This window comes from Hibiscus syriacus, unplaced genomic scaffold (assembly GCF_006381635.1).
Source record: "Hibiscus syriacus cultivar Baekdansim isolate YM2019G1 unplaced genomic scaffold, ASM638163v2 tig00009942_pilon, whole genome shotgun sequence".
NCBI lineage: Eukaryota > Viridiplantae > Streptophyta > Magnoliopsida > Malvales > Malvaceae > Hibiscus > Hibiscus syriacus.
Genome location: NW_024062205.1, coordinates 85,193 through 98,349, shown reverse-complemented (window position 1 = coordinate 98,349; position 13,157 = coordinate 85,193). Strand labels below are relative to the sequence as shown.

At 32.0% G+C, this 13,157-nt stretch overlaps 1 protein-coding gene across 1 annotated transcript; it reads right to left on the bottom strand.

The window, feature by feature from the left end:
* Window positions 1–718: 718 nt before the first annotated feature.
* Window positions 719–1,255, bottom strand: LOC120203518 (RNA-binding motif protein, Y chromosome, family 1 member B-like). The gene has a single exon (XM_039203801.1). It carries the CDS (start codon window positions 1,253–1,255, stop codon window positions 719–721), a length of 537 nt encoding a protein of 178 aa, XP_039059732.1.
* Between the last annotated feature and the right edge of the window lie 11,902 nt (window positions 1,256–13,157).

Here is a 13,157-nt window from a genome sequence, read left to right as displayed (position 1 = left end):
TCCTCACTAGCTCCTCCAGAAACACGAAACACTCCCTGGTCAATCCAATTGTCCACTGACAAACGATTTTCCCCTTCTGCGCAAGTCTCACCTTCCCCATGACTGACAACAATCTGTCTTCATCCTTCTCAGACATCCTCTCTTCAAAAATATCTCACCGGAATCCTCCACCGGAAAATTATTGAAAAACGAACTAGAATATTCACTAGCTGATCCAATCTTGATACTTACTTTGTATGATCTTCCATACGATCCAAGAGTAATAACCTCTGGAACATCAAAAGGACTTTCCACCTTCAATAAGATTCTTGCCATTGTGAGATCTTCTCTTTTCCTTGTATTATCATGGATATCTACCACACTGCCCCATCTACCAGCCAACTTCTCGAAGAAGGGTTCATTCCAGCATAACAAAGGAACACCTTTTAATTCCGCCATGCAGAAGGCCATTGGTACCCCGGCTTCATTCAGTAAAGGTTCCACTCGCTCGAACCACTGTTTTAAAACTTCTTCCTTCTTACTCCATAACTCCAGCATCTCCTCATGAGATTTAAGAACTATCACACAAGAATTCCAGACATAGCCCCATCTCGCAATTTGAACATCATGGCCTTCTTTTAATAATGCCGTCCGAATGAGCTCCACTTGAAAGGAGTATTTGATAATCCCTGTTAACGACCTCTTCACCCAGTTGGCGCTGTCTGTTGGGATATGCATCTCAAATATTTCCCTTGACATTCCTCCTCTGGATATCCTCAGACATTAGATCATTGTTCCCCCTTCTATTCCCATTAGACAACAGAGCATCCCTATAAGATCTATCATCCCTCCTACTTCTATTAATATTAACTCTATCTCTTGATTTTGAAGATTCTGCATTAATCTGACCAGCATCATTGTTTGAAGAAGAAAGCAACACCCTTGACCTTGAACGTTCATCCTTAAATCTGGCAGGACTAACTGAGATCTTCCTTCCATCAATCACAATCCCGTTTAACTCCTCAACAGCCCTCTTCAGATCCTCCTCCCTCTTAAAATGAACAAAGGCAAAAGTAGAGAACTTGTATTTTGGATTTCTAGTTTGGCTGGGAATAAAGACTCTCGTAACAGGACCATGAACTAAGAATAATTCCCTAAGCGTACGATGGGAGACCCTTTTACTTAGATTATCGATAAACGCCGACCAACACTCAACCGGAACTGACTTTCCTTTCAAATTCTCTCTCTCTACGTTTTTCTCTCTCTCCTCTTCCATTCAGTTCTAGTTTAATTGGTGGGCATCAAATTATGTCTTTTTCCTATGAATAATCTTTAAACCGATAGTTTTTTTAAACTTTCGGTTGAAGGGAGGGATTGTTGACTGAATTTTTAATTTTCTGTTATTTGTTTCACAATCTGTTATTTGTTTTACAAGATTATGTTATCTTTGATAGTGTAGATTTAGGAAGTCATCCTGTTCCTAAATGTTTGAGATATTTTTAGTCTTAAAGTTTCGTTATAAAAGGCTGAGCATGATGAATAAAAGTATCAAGTTGTTCCTTCACTTGTTCTTTCAGTGTGTTCTATTTCAAAAGTGTTTAATTCTCTTGTTTTTGTATCAAGAATCACTCAGACCAAAAGAACTTCAGATTCGTTACTCTCTAATGTTTACACTTGGTTTAGTTAAAGATCTCGAGTCCGATGAGATGAAACGATTTTTATCTTGTCTCGATCCGACTCGATTTTACATCCATCGTCCCAACCTGGTTTTGTTTGGTGTCTTAATTTGTGACATTCAAATGTTTCTCATTGATACAAGAAGAGTGATTATGTCACTGAAGATCATGATTAAGTGATTATGTCACTGAAGATCATGATTAAGTGAATATGCACGTAGCAGTATACAGGAATGAAAGTGGAAAAAGAAAAAGGCAAAATCAAAAGCCTAAAAAAACAATCATTGAAAAGCAAAGGGTTCACCAGGATTTGCTTTTGTCACTCAAAATCATTGCAAATCACCGAGTGTTCTTCTTCTTCTTCCTCCCTCAGAAGTGCTTTTTGCCTTGCAATGAATGCCTCCACCGTGCCCCGAAACTGTTCGCTGCTTAATCCGTCTTCCGGATACGAACTCTTCACCGTTTTCTCGCCAGAACCGCCGTGTTTGATGTGCTTTTCCGACCCCGATTTCCTCAGTTGCTTGCACTTCTTTCGATTGAGATTCTCCGACTGAGTTCTTCTATAGCTCTTGACCGTCCCCTTCGATGTCGTCGCACATGAAGACTCGTTTTTTTTTTCGTCTTGATCAACATATTCAACATTCTCCTTGCTTTGTTTCTCCCTGAACTCGATCTCGTCCCGATGAACCATCTTGTTTTTCTCGCTGTTTTCGACGAATTCATCGTAGAGATCGGTCCGAAAGTCGGTCCTCGAGGCGAAAACTGACCGGCCTTGACGAACAGAGTGATGACTATGACGTTACCGACGATGAGCACGAAGCGAGGGCTCACCAGAACCACCGATAAACCCCGGAAATACTCTCCGGAACTCTTAACGGCGACGGGGAGATGAACTGTGAACCTGGGGATCAACACAAGAACAACACAAAACTCCACGAATCTCATCTTGGCACCTTGTTCAACCGACGATGCTTCAATTTTGCATTTCGCTTCTCGAATTTCACGTTGAATGCATCCATTTAAAGCGAAACGAAGCAAAGGGATTGAAGTAAAATGCTAATCCAGAAAAGGTTTCATGGAAGAAAGAGATTTGGGGATGAAATCGAAGATTAAGAGGGAAGGTTTCCAGAACTGCTATTTATAGAGCACATAATATTAACTTTTTATTATAGTGTATTAAATAATAATTATTTTATAATTGATTTATTTATTTCTTGGGTTTGAATTTCTTTTGAAAAAGAAAGGCACGTAATAATTTTATTCCTTCCATTTGGTTTACTACTTTATCGAAAGAAAAAGGAAAATTATTGGTTTCCCCCCTAGAATTATTGGTATTTAATCTATTAATTGGTTTGATTTTGTTTGGAAATTAATATCTTATTTTGCTTGATGGTAATAAATTATGGTACGATAAGTTTTTTTTAAAGCAAAAACAAAAATAATAAGTGTAATTTAATCATTTAATTGACATGCAACTTTTTTACTAATTAAACTTGATTAATTTAATTTTTTACAATATCTTAGTAATCATATAATCAAACAGTTGAAAAAAATTATATTTTAGTTTATTAGAAACTTTATACTATATTTCAAGTCTATTTTAGTTTTCATATTGTAAAAATAATATTTATATTATATAGAAGATTATTTTCTTCTATTGTAAAATATTTTAGTCTATGTACGTTTAAAAGCGTTAATATTTTGGTTCAAAACATACATTATTGTTAGTTGACTTAAATATTTTGGTTTAAACATTCTTTAAAAAAAAATTAGATTTTGAATTCAAGTAATTTATCTTTCTCAAAAATATTTTTTATGAATTTTTTATATCGAATTTTTAAATACTTATAAAATCTAAATCTACAATTAATTCTTATTAAAACCACAACTCTATTATTTTTACTTGTATTATTATTACAATTACAAGGCAAATGATGGACCACATAGATATGACTACTAGATAGTAGATTTAGTTTTGACAGATCACATAAGTATGTCATTGGTAAGAGGATATGAAATTTTAGAGATTTCGATCAGTAAAGGAATTCATTCGAAGGCTTCGATACACCAAAAAGTGACAACAAATATATGACTTAAGAAAGAAATTCAAAGGAGAGAATAATTTTTAAATACAAATTTGGGTAATGTACACAAATGGTCCATCGATTATAAGATGTTGTTTTGTTAAGTTCTTAATTTTTAAATGTTACAAAATGGTCCCTTAGTTATAAGACATTGTTTTGCTAAATCTTTCGACTATTAGAAGTTACAAAATGATCACTTAATTATAAGACATTGATTTGTTAAGTCCTCCATTAAAAGTTAAAAAATGGTCACTCAACTAATCATGTGTTCCAGACTCTTCATTTTCTGTTAAAAAATTGATGGCCATCTGAATTGTATGTTAACCTGTCAAGTGAGACATAATAAAATTTGATCCTCGAATCATTTGAATTGTATTTTTCGGTTTGACTCTCCATTTATATTATGTCGTCGAGACAATACTTAAAATATTATGTTGTCGAGTCAGTGCTTAAAATCAATAGTGGTGCCAGTAGACATCATTAAAATATGATCTTATCATATCTCAATCAGTTTAATTTCCAGTCCATACGAACATTAATTATCTAACAGAAAATGACAAGTCTATAACACATGGATAATTAAATGACCATTTTGTAAATTTTAATAATCGAGGGACTCAACAAAATGGTACCTTATAGTCGAGATATCATTTTGTGACTTTTAATTGTCGAGGGACTCAATAAAACAATGTCTTATGCTTAAAAGACTCAACAAAATAATATTATATAGTCGAGTGACCGTCCGTATATTTTATCCTACAAAATTTTAGGTATTGTATTCGAATCTAGAAAAATAATTAAAAGTAAGTGTGAGATTGTAGTCATCTTTTGGCTTAAATATACAAAAAGCGCTAAACGTATGCTCATTTTTTCAGTTTAGTGCCTAACGTTTTTTTCGTTTGAGTTTGGTGCTTAACGTTTATTTTCGTTACTCAAAATGGGTCACGCCATGATAGACCGTTAGTTTTCTTCATTAAGTGAAACGTGTCACAATATGGTAATTTTAAAAAATTATTTTTAAAAATAAATATTAAAAATATTATTATATTTATAAAAAAAAAAACTCTTATTTCTTTTAAATTGCAAAAAAGCCAAATTCTAACACCGAAGCTTACCCACAGTGGCAAACGGCAAGAACGACGACTTCAACGTGACCCACTGATTGGTTTTTGAGCGGACGGCGACGAGGAATCTAAATATGGTGGCAGTGAGGCGAATGGAGGTCTGAGACGGTCGGAATCGTCCAAAATCCGAGGCTCGATTATGGCAAACGATGATGGCTATCCACAAATTGTTTTGGGGACTTTGATCATGGCGCGAGACGCTTCGATTGGGCTGGGCGGTAACAGGCACGGACGAGCGATGATTGCCGTCGATGTGGGTTTAGGGGTTGAAATAAAGGTTTCTAAAGTTTTGGGGTTATTTCGAAATTAATGTTTATTTTAAAATATATAATTTTTAAATTTTAAATTTTTTAAAAATTACAAGTAACTTAAAGACGATTTATACGTAAAAAGACACTCTAATCAAAAGTATATGATTTTAATCTAAAAATTCATCGTAAGTCAACTGATATTTATTGAGGACATTAAATACTTAAAATGACATTAAATTGTGGATATATAGTGAGGACGTCCCATATTAAAAGATTACGACTATAATTAATTAGATATGTTATGAACATTTTTAGAGATATATCAGGGATGACGTTTGATCTTCATGCACTTATATAGAATTATTTTTTATATTTAACTTCAAAAAGATATAAAAATATCAGTTGATTTACGATAAATTTTTGGATTAGAATCAGATACTTTTGATCAGAGTGTTTTTTACGTATGAATCGTCTTTTAATTACATCTAATTTTTAAAAAATTTAAAAATTTAAAATTATATATTTAAAAATATCAGGGCCTGTTTGTTTGCCGTAAAACCAATTACGAAATTAGTTTTCCCCGAAATCCCGTGTTTGTTTCATGTAATTCGTTTTCCGGAAAATGTTTTCCCGTGTTTGTTTTACATAATTCGTTTTCCGGAAAATGTTTTCCCGTCTTTGTTTCACGTAGTTCATTTTCGGAATGTAATTCATTTTCCTAGTACAGAATTTCCTTTGGTTTTCTGTAAAATGACTTACGGATTCATTTTCCGTAAGTATTTTTCTAATTTTTCACTTTAAAGCAAAAATACTCAAAATAATTTTATTTTATGAATTTAATATTAATAAAATATTTTAATATCATTTTCATCAAAATAATATTTATTAAAATATTTAAATATATTTATTGATATTTATAATAATATATAATATTTTAATATTATATAAATAATCAATTATATTATATAATATAATATAAGATATTATATTTTAATAATATAGAATACTTTTTTATATATTTAATAATGAATAATATTATTTATATATTTAAATAATATTTTAGTAAAGATATTTAAAATAGACTAATTAATATTTTTAAAATATAATAAAACACTATTACTTTAATAAATAATTAATATAATTTATAATATTTTATTTCACTAAAATATACCAATATTAATAATTTTATTAATAAAATTATAAAACTAATATTTAATAATAATAAATTATTTAATATTTTAAAATAATATATTAAGTTTTATGATAAATAATATTATTTATTATATTTAATAATTGTAATAAATAATTTTTAAAAAACTCTTCAACTAGTGGAAAAAAGGTTTAAATAACATCTTCCAAACATCATAAAACGTTTTCCAGAAATGTGTAATTCATTTTCCAGAATTCAAATTCCAGTAATTCATTTTCCAGTAATTCAAATTGCAGTAATTCAAATTGCAGTAATTCATTTTCCGGAAAACCAATTACAGCCAAATAAACATACCCTTAATTTCGAAATAAAAAGTTTGAAAACCTTCATTTCAACCCCTAAACCCACGCCGACAGTCGATGTCGCCGTCGCTCGTCCGTGCCTGTCACCGTCCAACCCAATCGAAGTGCCTCACCGCCATGATCAAAGCTGCCAAAACAATTCGTGGATTATTGTCGTCGTTCTCTGTTCGCCCCCTTGAAGTTCTGTCGAAAATCCAGCCCGACGCTTCAGATTTTGGACGATTCCGGCCGCCTCGGACCTCCGTTCGCCTAACCACAACCATATTTAGCTTCCTCGTCGCCGTCATCTCAAAATTCCCAAAACAATTCGTGCATATTTGTCGCCGTTCGCCGAAATCGAGCCCTTAAAGTTTCACCGAAAACCCACCCCGACACCTCGAATTTTGGACGATTCCAGCCGCCTCGGACCTCCATTCACTTCACCGACACCATAATTAGCTTTCTCGTCACCTTCCGCTCAAAATCCAACCAGTGGGTCACGTCGTAGTCGCCGTTCTCGCAGTCTACCACAGTGGTTAAGCTTCGGTATTAGGATTTAGGTTTTTTTTTGTAATTTAAAAGAAATAAGGTTTTTTTTATAAATATAATAATATTTTTAATATTTATTTTTAAAAATAAAATTTTAAAATTATCAGATTGTGACACGTGTCATTTAACGAAAAAATTCAACGATTCATTACGACGTGACCCATTTTAAATAACGAAATAAAACCTAATACACCAAACTAAAAAAAACATTATACACTAAACTAAAACAAACACACATTTAACACTTTTTGTATATTCAATCACGAACCTAAGTGCTGACAAGTACTTGTCGTACTAAACTGTCGTTAAAAGATGTTAGCCACGTGGATAGGAAGCAACCCTCAATTAACTTTTTCAAAATCCCCGAATTACCCCTTATTTCCTTCATGACTAAGTAGGCAACCGCCGGGACGACGGCGTAAGCTCACCTCCGCCTCTGCTTTTGTTAAAATTTAGTACTTACTGCCATTCAGTTATTCACCCCTCTCTGCTTAGGGATGGCAACTCAACTCGAACCCGACGGTTTTTTTTTTAAATTTTGAGTTCGGATCAGATCAGGTCGGGTCGGGTTTTTTATGCACTGTTCGGGTCGGATTTAAGGTGAAAAAAATCTGATCCGACCCGACCCGAAAAATATATATAATTTTACCTTATATATTTAGAGATAATTACACTAATTCCCTTCTATATATAATTTTTTTTAATTAAGTCACTATTTTTATTGAATAAAAATATTTTTATTATTATTTTGAGTCAGGTCGGATCACGGGTGGAGAACCCTTTCTTCTCGGATCGAGTAGCCCAAAAACCCGACCCGACCCGACCTATTGCCATCCCTATATGTGCCTTCCACCCACCAATAATAGAGTGAGACCTCTTTTCTCTTTTGGACTATTCATGCCACCTAGATTTCGATTAAGGGTGCAATGAGTTGAGTAGTTCGTAAATAGTTCGAACTCGATTTGATCAAAATTTGATAAAAACTCGACTTGAGTTGACTCTATTCGAACTTGACTCGAGACATTAACGACCTGAGTCGAGTAAAGTCTAACTCGACTCAATAAGTTCGTGGAAAGCTTGTTAATTCTTTTATAATTTTTCACTAATTATCTTAAAAAATTATTACATTAAAAAATTTACTAATTTACCAATAGATGGTAAATGAATAATCTATTAATTTTCTAATAAAAATATTAAATTATTAATTAATAATTATTATTTTACTACATCGAAAACTTAAACCATAATTATTATTTTATGTATTTGTCAATTTTTATTTTGGAGTTTAGATTTTGAATTTGTTTCATACCATCTTTTGATAATTTTTTAGTTAAATTTATCAATTTACATTTATATTAAGCTTTATATAATATTAATAGATTAAACCTATAGTTAAAAAAATAAAGTAAAATTTTTAGTGAACTTAACGAGCAACGAGACAAGCAATGAGGTGAGTAACGAGCTTAACGAGCACGAGTCGAGCAAAATTTGAACGAGTTTAACGAACAACTAGTTGAGTTGAACAACAAAATTTTTTAACGAGTTGAGGACTACCTAACTTGCGATCGATAAACAACCCTAATTTCGACCCTACATGCTTTTATATATTTTTTATATACTATTTACATGTAAATAAACATTAAAGAATTAATTGTATAAGAGTTTTCAAATTATTTTTTTATAGAACTTGTTAATTTTATTAAAAAAATATTCAGGAGTATAATAAAAATTTATAATTATAATAGTAGATTAAACACATAATAAAATTATTTTCTATAATGATTAACATAAAAAAAACCATTCACTTAAGATCACGCAAGGATTATATAAAAAAATTGCTAAAAAATCTAAAAAAAATACTTGAATAAAAGATATATATGAATAAATTTGGTTGCGTCCATAAACGTATTACAAGAAGAGATAAAACTACTGAAAGACCATTGAAAACCCATAAATCAGAGTCAAGTGACTTGAGAGAATCATCCAAAGCAAATCATATTCAAAATGCAATATGAATGATTGAAGTATGGAAGATCAACATAATAATAAATAAGAGCCATTTCGATCAGTCGTATTGTTGTCAAACCTGACTCCAAAAAAGAAGATAAATGAAAACAACAATTAAATGATCGAAAACATAAGAAAAACAAAGATAAATATATCATAAAAATAGAGAAGAATGTATAATTACTCAAAACACGGTCATTTACACAGAAAAATGTGTGACCATGAGCAATCGGAAACGGCAATAAACATGAATTATTCGTAGATTGTCCGGTTGAGGGAATTCGTTTTGTAATAAAAGTAGCTAAAGCAGATAAAAAACTAGTGGGATGAGGTATTAAGTCCTTATTTCTTGAGTAAGGTCAGGGATTCGAATTCTGACAAATGAATAGAGTAAATTGGATTGAAAGGGTCGTCTTTGTCTTTGTAGTACCCGATTCGAATTACTCGATTAATAGATCGGATACGAGTGATTATACTAAAAGGTTGCCACTGTTTTATAAAAAAAGGGAAAATGTCATGTAAACCCTAGTTGGAGGAATAAATCATGGGATTTTATATCTTGTCCTGATTTTAAATTATTATTTTGGTTTAATACTTATATATTTGGAAACTTAACATCTTTTACGTTGATACATTCATAATTAAACATGCATTCTTCGATTTCAACGCTTTTTTATACAAATAGAAATCGTTTATTTTATTAAAAAAAAGAGAAAACCCAACATTATAATGAACATATAATCAGGGTATATCTCTATAATCATTAACACAAGAAACTAACCACTTGACATCATATAAGGATTATATAAAAAAGTTTTAGAATTCATTTAAAGAATTCTAACAAAAGATCGATACGAACAGATTTGGCTGCACCAACAAACGAACCATAACAAAAGATCAAACTATTAAAAGACCATCGGCAATCACAAAGCAGAGTCGAGTGTCGTGAAGAAATCATCTTCGAATGTGAACTGTGTATATAAATTCAATCTTAGAATCCAAAACAAGAAAGATTAACCTGATACCAAATAACACTTACTTTTAAGTGAGTAACGCTTGAGCTCTTGGAGTTGGTTGTTGGGAGTTTGTTGTTTCCTATGCTTGTCTTTGTTAGTGATCGAATCATCTCGAAAGCACTAGTATCCGAATGTGTCTTATTGATCGGCTTTTAAACTTTGAACAGACAAGTGAAAAGGTACGGTTGGACGTGCCCGTAAAACCATACGATAATATATAGAGGCTTGGAGATGAACATCTTAAGTTATTTATTTTTAGGGTAAAAAATATAAATAGTCACCGAATTTTTAGGACGCTTGCATTTTGGTCACCCAACATTTGAAACTTGCACCACAGTCTTCGAACTTTAGTTCATTTGCATCACATTCCCTGTCGTTATCGATTGTTAGTAGAGAAAGTCTACCATTTGGGGATTTTAAAATATAAAATAAAGATTCTGAAACGGCACCGTATTACATTTACCCTAAAGTTAAAGGAGTTTACTCAATATTAACTTATCATGTTAAAAAAATTTCCAAAAAACACATAAGTAAAAATTAGGTTTGATTTGAGGTTTTTAGATTTGAGTTTTTTGAAGATCATTGATTGTTATTCAATCGAAATGAGGGAGAGAATGAGTCGATCGATGGTTTGTTCAACTATGGCGAACGGTAAGTTTTTTTTTATTTGAAAATCTTTGAATATTTTGATTCATTTGAAAATGTTTGAATGTTTTGATTCATAAAGTTTTAAAAGGGCGTAACTTTTTATTATATTTTGAAAATTTCTTTTTCACTTTGAAATATTTTGAAATATGAAATTGAGTTATTGTTAGTTTTCTAAAATTTAGGTTTAAATTGGGGAAATATGAAATATGGAATCTGAAATTCCAGGATAAGCATTTTGATTGAGTTGCAACTCTAGATAAGGCCACAATATAAGTACTTGTAGAGTTCAAGTCAGAAGTAGTTCCAGGCTTAACAAATCACCTGCTACCACACCTGTATCAAGTGCACCTCCAGCATCTTCAACAATAGCAAATCGAGCTGCTTCAAATCCATCACTTTTAATGTTTCGATCATCTTCGATTGGTGCACCTCCAGGGTTTCAATCATCTTCAATTAGTGCACCTCTAGGGTTTCAATCATCTTCAACTAACAAAGTACCAAAAATACATGTGAGTATTTAGTTATCTACCTTTCACTCTATTATTGTCTTTTCCTTTAACTTACAAGTGTATTCAATATTCTTATAACAATTTAGGAGGTCTGCTGTAGCAACTGCCTAAATGGAAAATCAATCTACATCAACTGAGCAAAGGAAGAAGATCAAACAGACAACAAGAAGGTAAATCCTAACACCACAACAACAACCAACTGCATATTAGGTTGTTAAATGGATATTGCATTCACCTTCTCCCTCTCAAAACATGGTTATACAAAATTCACAAGAATCAATTTCAAGTTTCAAACCACAGAACAATTGATGGATGTTAAGGCTTAGTGGTCATTTTTTTGTATATGACTTGGTATTTTTTTGTATATGGCTTGGTAATTTTTTGTATATGCCTTAGTGGTCATTATTGTATATGGCTTAGTGGCTTAGTCAGAATGGTAAAGCTTCCAAAAAGATATACCATGATATATGGTAACATTTTGATATATTTTGAGAAACAAGATGGTACAAGGTACAACATTACATATATCATGTGACTTATACCATTTTTCTCTTAATGTTTTATCAATGAAATAAGTTATTTGAATTATTACTTAGACATGTTAATTGAAATATTACATTTTTTTCAAGCTACTTGTGTGATTGATTTTCAATGAATATTTTATGGATGGTAAAACAACATTCAATCGAAAAGATGTGGAAATTCATCTTTAATTGGAAATTACATTTGATGTGGTAATTATATTTGCTTAAGGTTTTGGCCATCAATGACAAAACATTGAAGCAACAAACTCTAAACAAAATATAAAAAACCCACAAAATCCTTAAACATCAATGTATCTTATTAATATGAACTTGAAGTAGTAAACCCTAAATAAAAAACATAACCCTAAATCAAATATTACCCCTTTATCAACCTAACACAATCAACAACAACAAAATCCCTAAACAACCCACCCAAATCACTCGCTTAAGCCTTCTTCCTCTCTCCATGGTTCTCATCTTCGTTAGCAAACTAACAATAACAGTGTGTGAACGTGGATTCAATGGGGGATCATATCAAAAAAAAAAAGTTTGTAATTTCTCCACCACGTCCATAGTTACTGCACCCAAAGAATTTCCTTCCAGCATTATTATTCGTCCAAGCTGTGCATAATCTAGCTGACCTTCCACAAAAACATATTGGTATTACAATTAGTGGTGTATTCATTGCTACAAATTGATGATCAAACAAAGAGAATGAACGAAAATTTAATTTTTAGGGTTTAGGTTTTTTAATCTGGGGATGAAATTTGAGTTGGGTGTTGAATAAAGGAGCTTTTATTCAGGCCCAAACGGTAGACTAACAGACCACATCATTCTCTACTAACGACATCTAACGGCTAATAACAATAGGGACCATGATGCAAACAAACTAAAAGTTTGATGAATGTGGTGCAAGTTTCAAATGTTGGGTGACCAAAATGCAAGCGCCCTAAAATTTTGATGACTATTTATATAGTTTATCCTTATTTTTAATATGGGCTCTTCTATATTTCACTTATGGTCAGTCTCATCGGTCTTCTAACAATATTAGGCATATAATCGATTCTTTGATCGATTTCAGTCGAGAAATCGTTACATTTCTTGAACGACCACATCCTACCTATCTTTCTCCTTCTTTTCGAGGAAGTTAGTATCATACCGTATGTAGTTATCGGTCCTTTTTGTACAGGTGCTTTTGTGGCTCTTCACTCCAGTCCTGAAGTATTTTGTGAGCCTAATTTGTTCAACATGAATCTTTATGAGACTGAAGTAACATACCACCTTGATCAGTTAATGTGA

Excerpts from the sequence above, each read along its gene's own strand:
- LOC120203518 (XM_039203801.1), bottom strand. The coding sequence starts at position 1,255 with ATGGAAGAGGAGAGAGAGAAAAACGTAGAGAGAGAGAATTTGAAAGGA.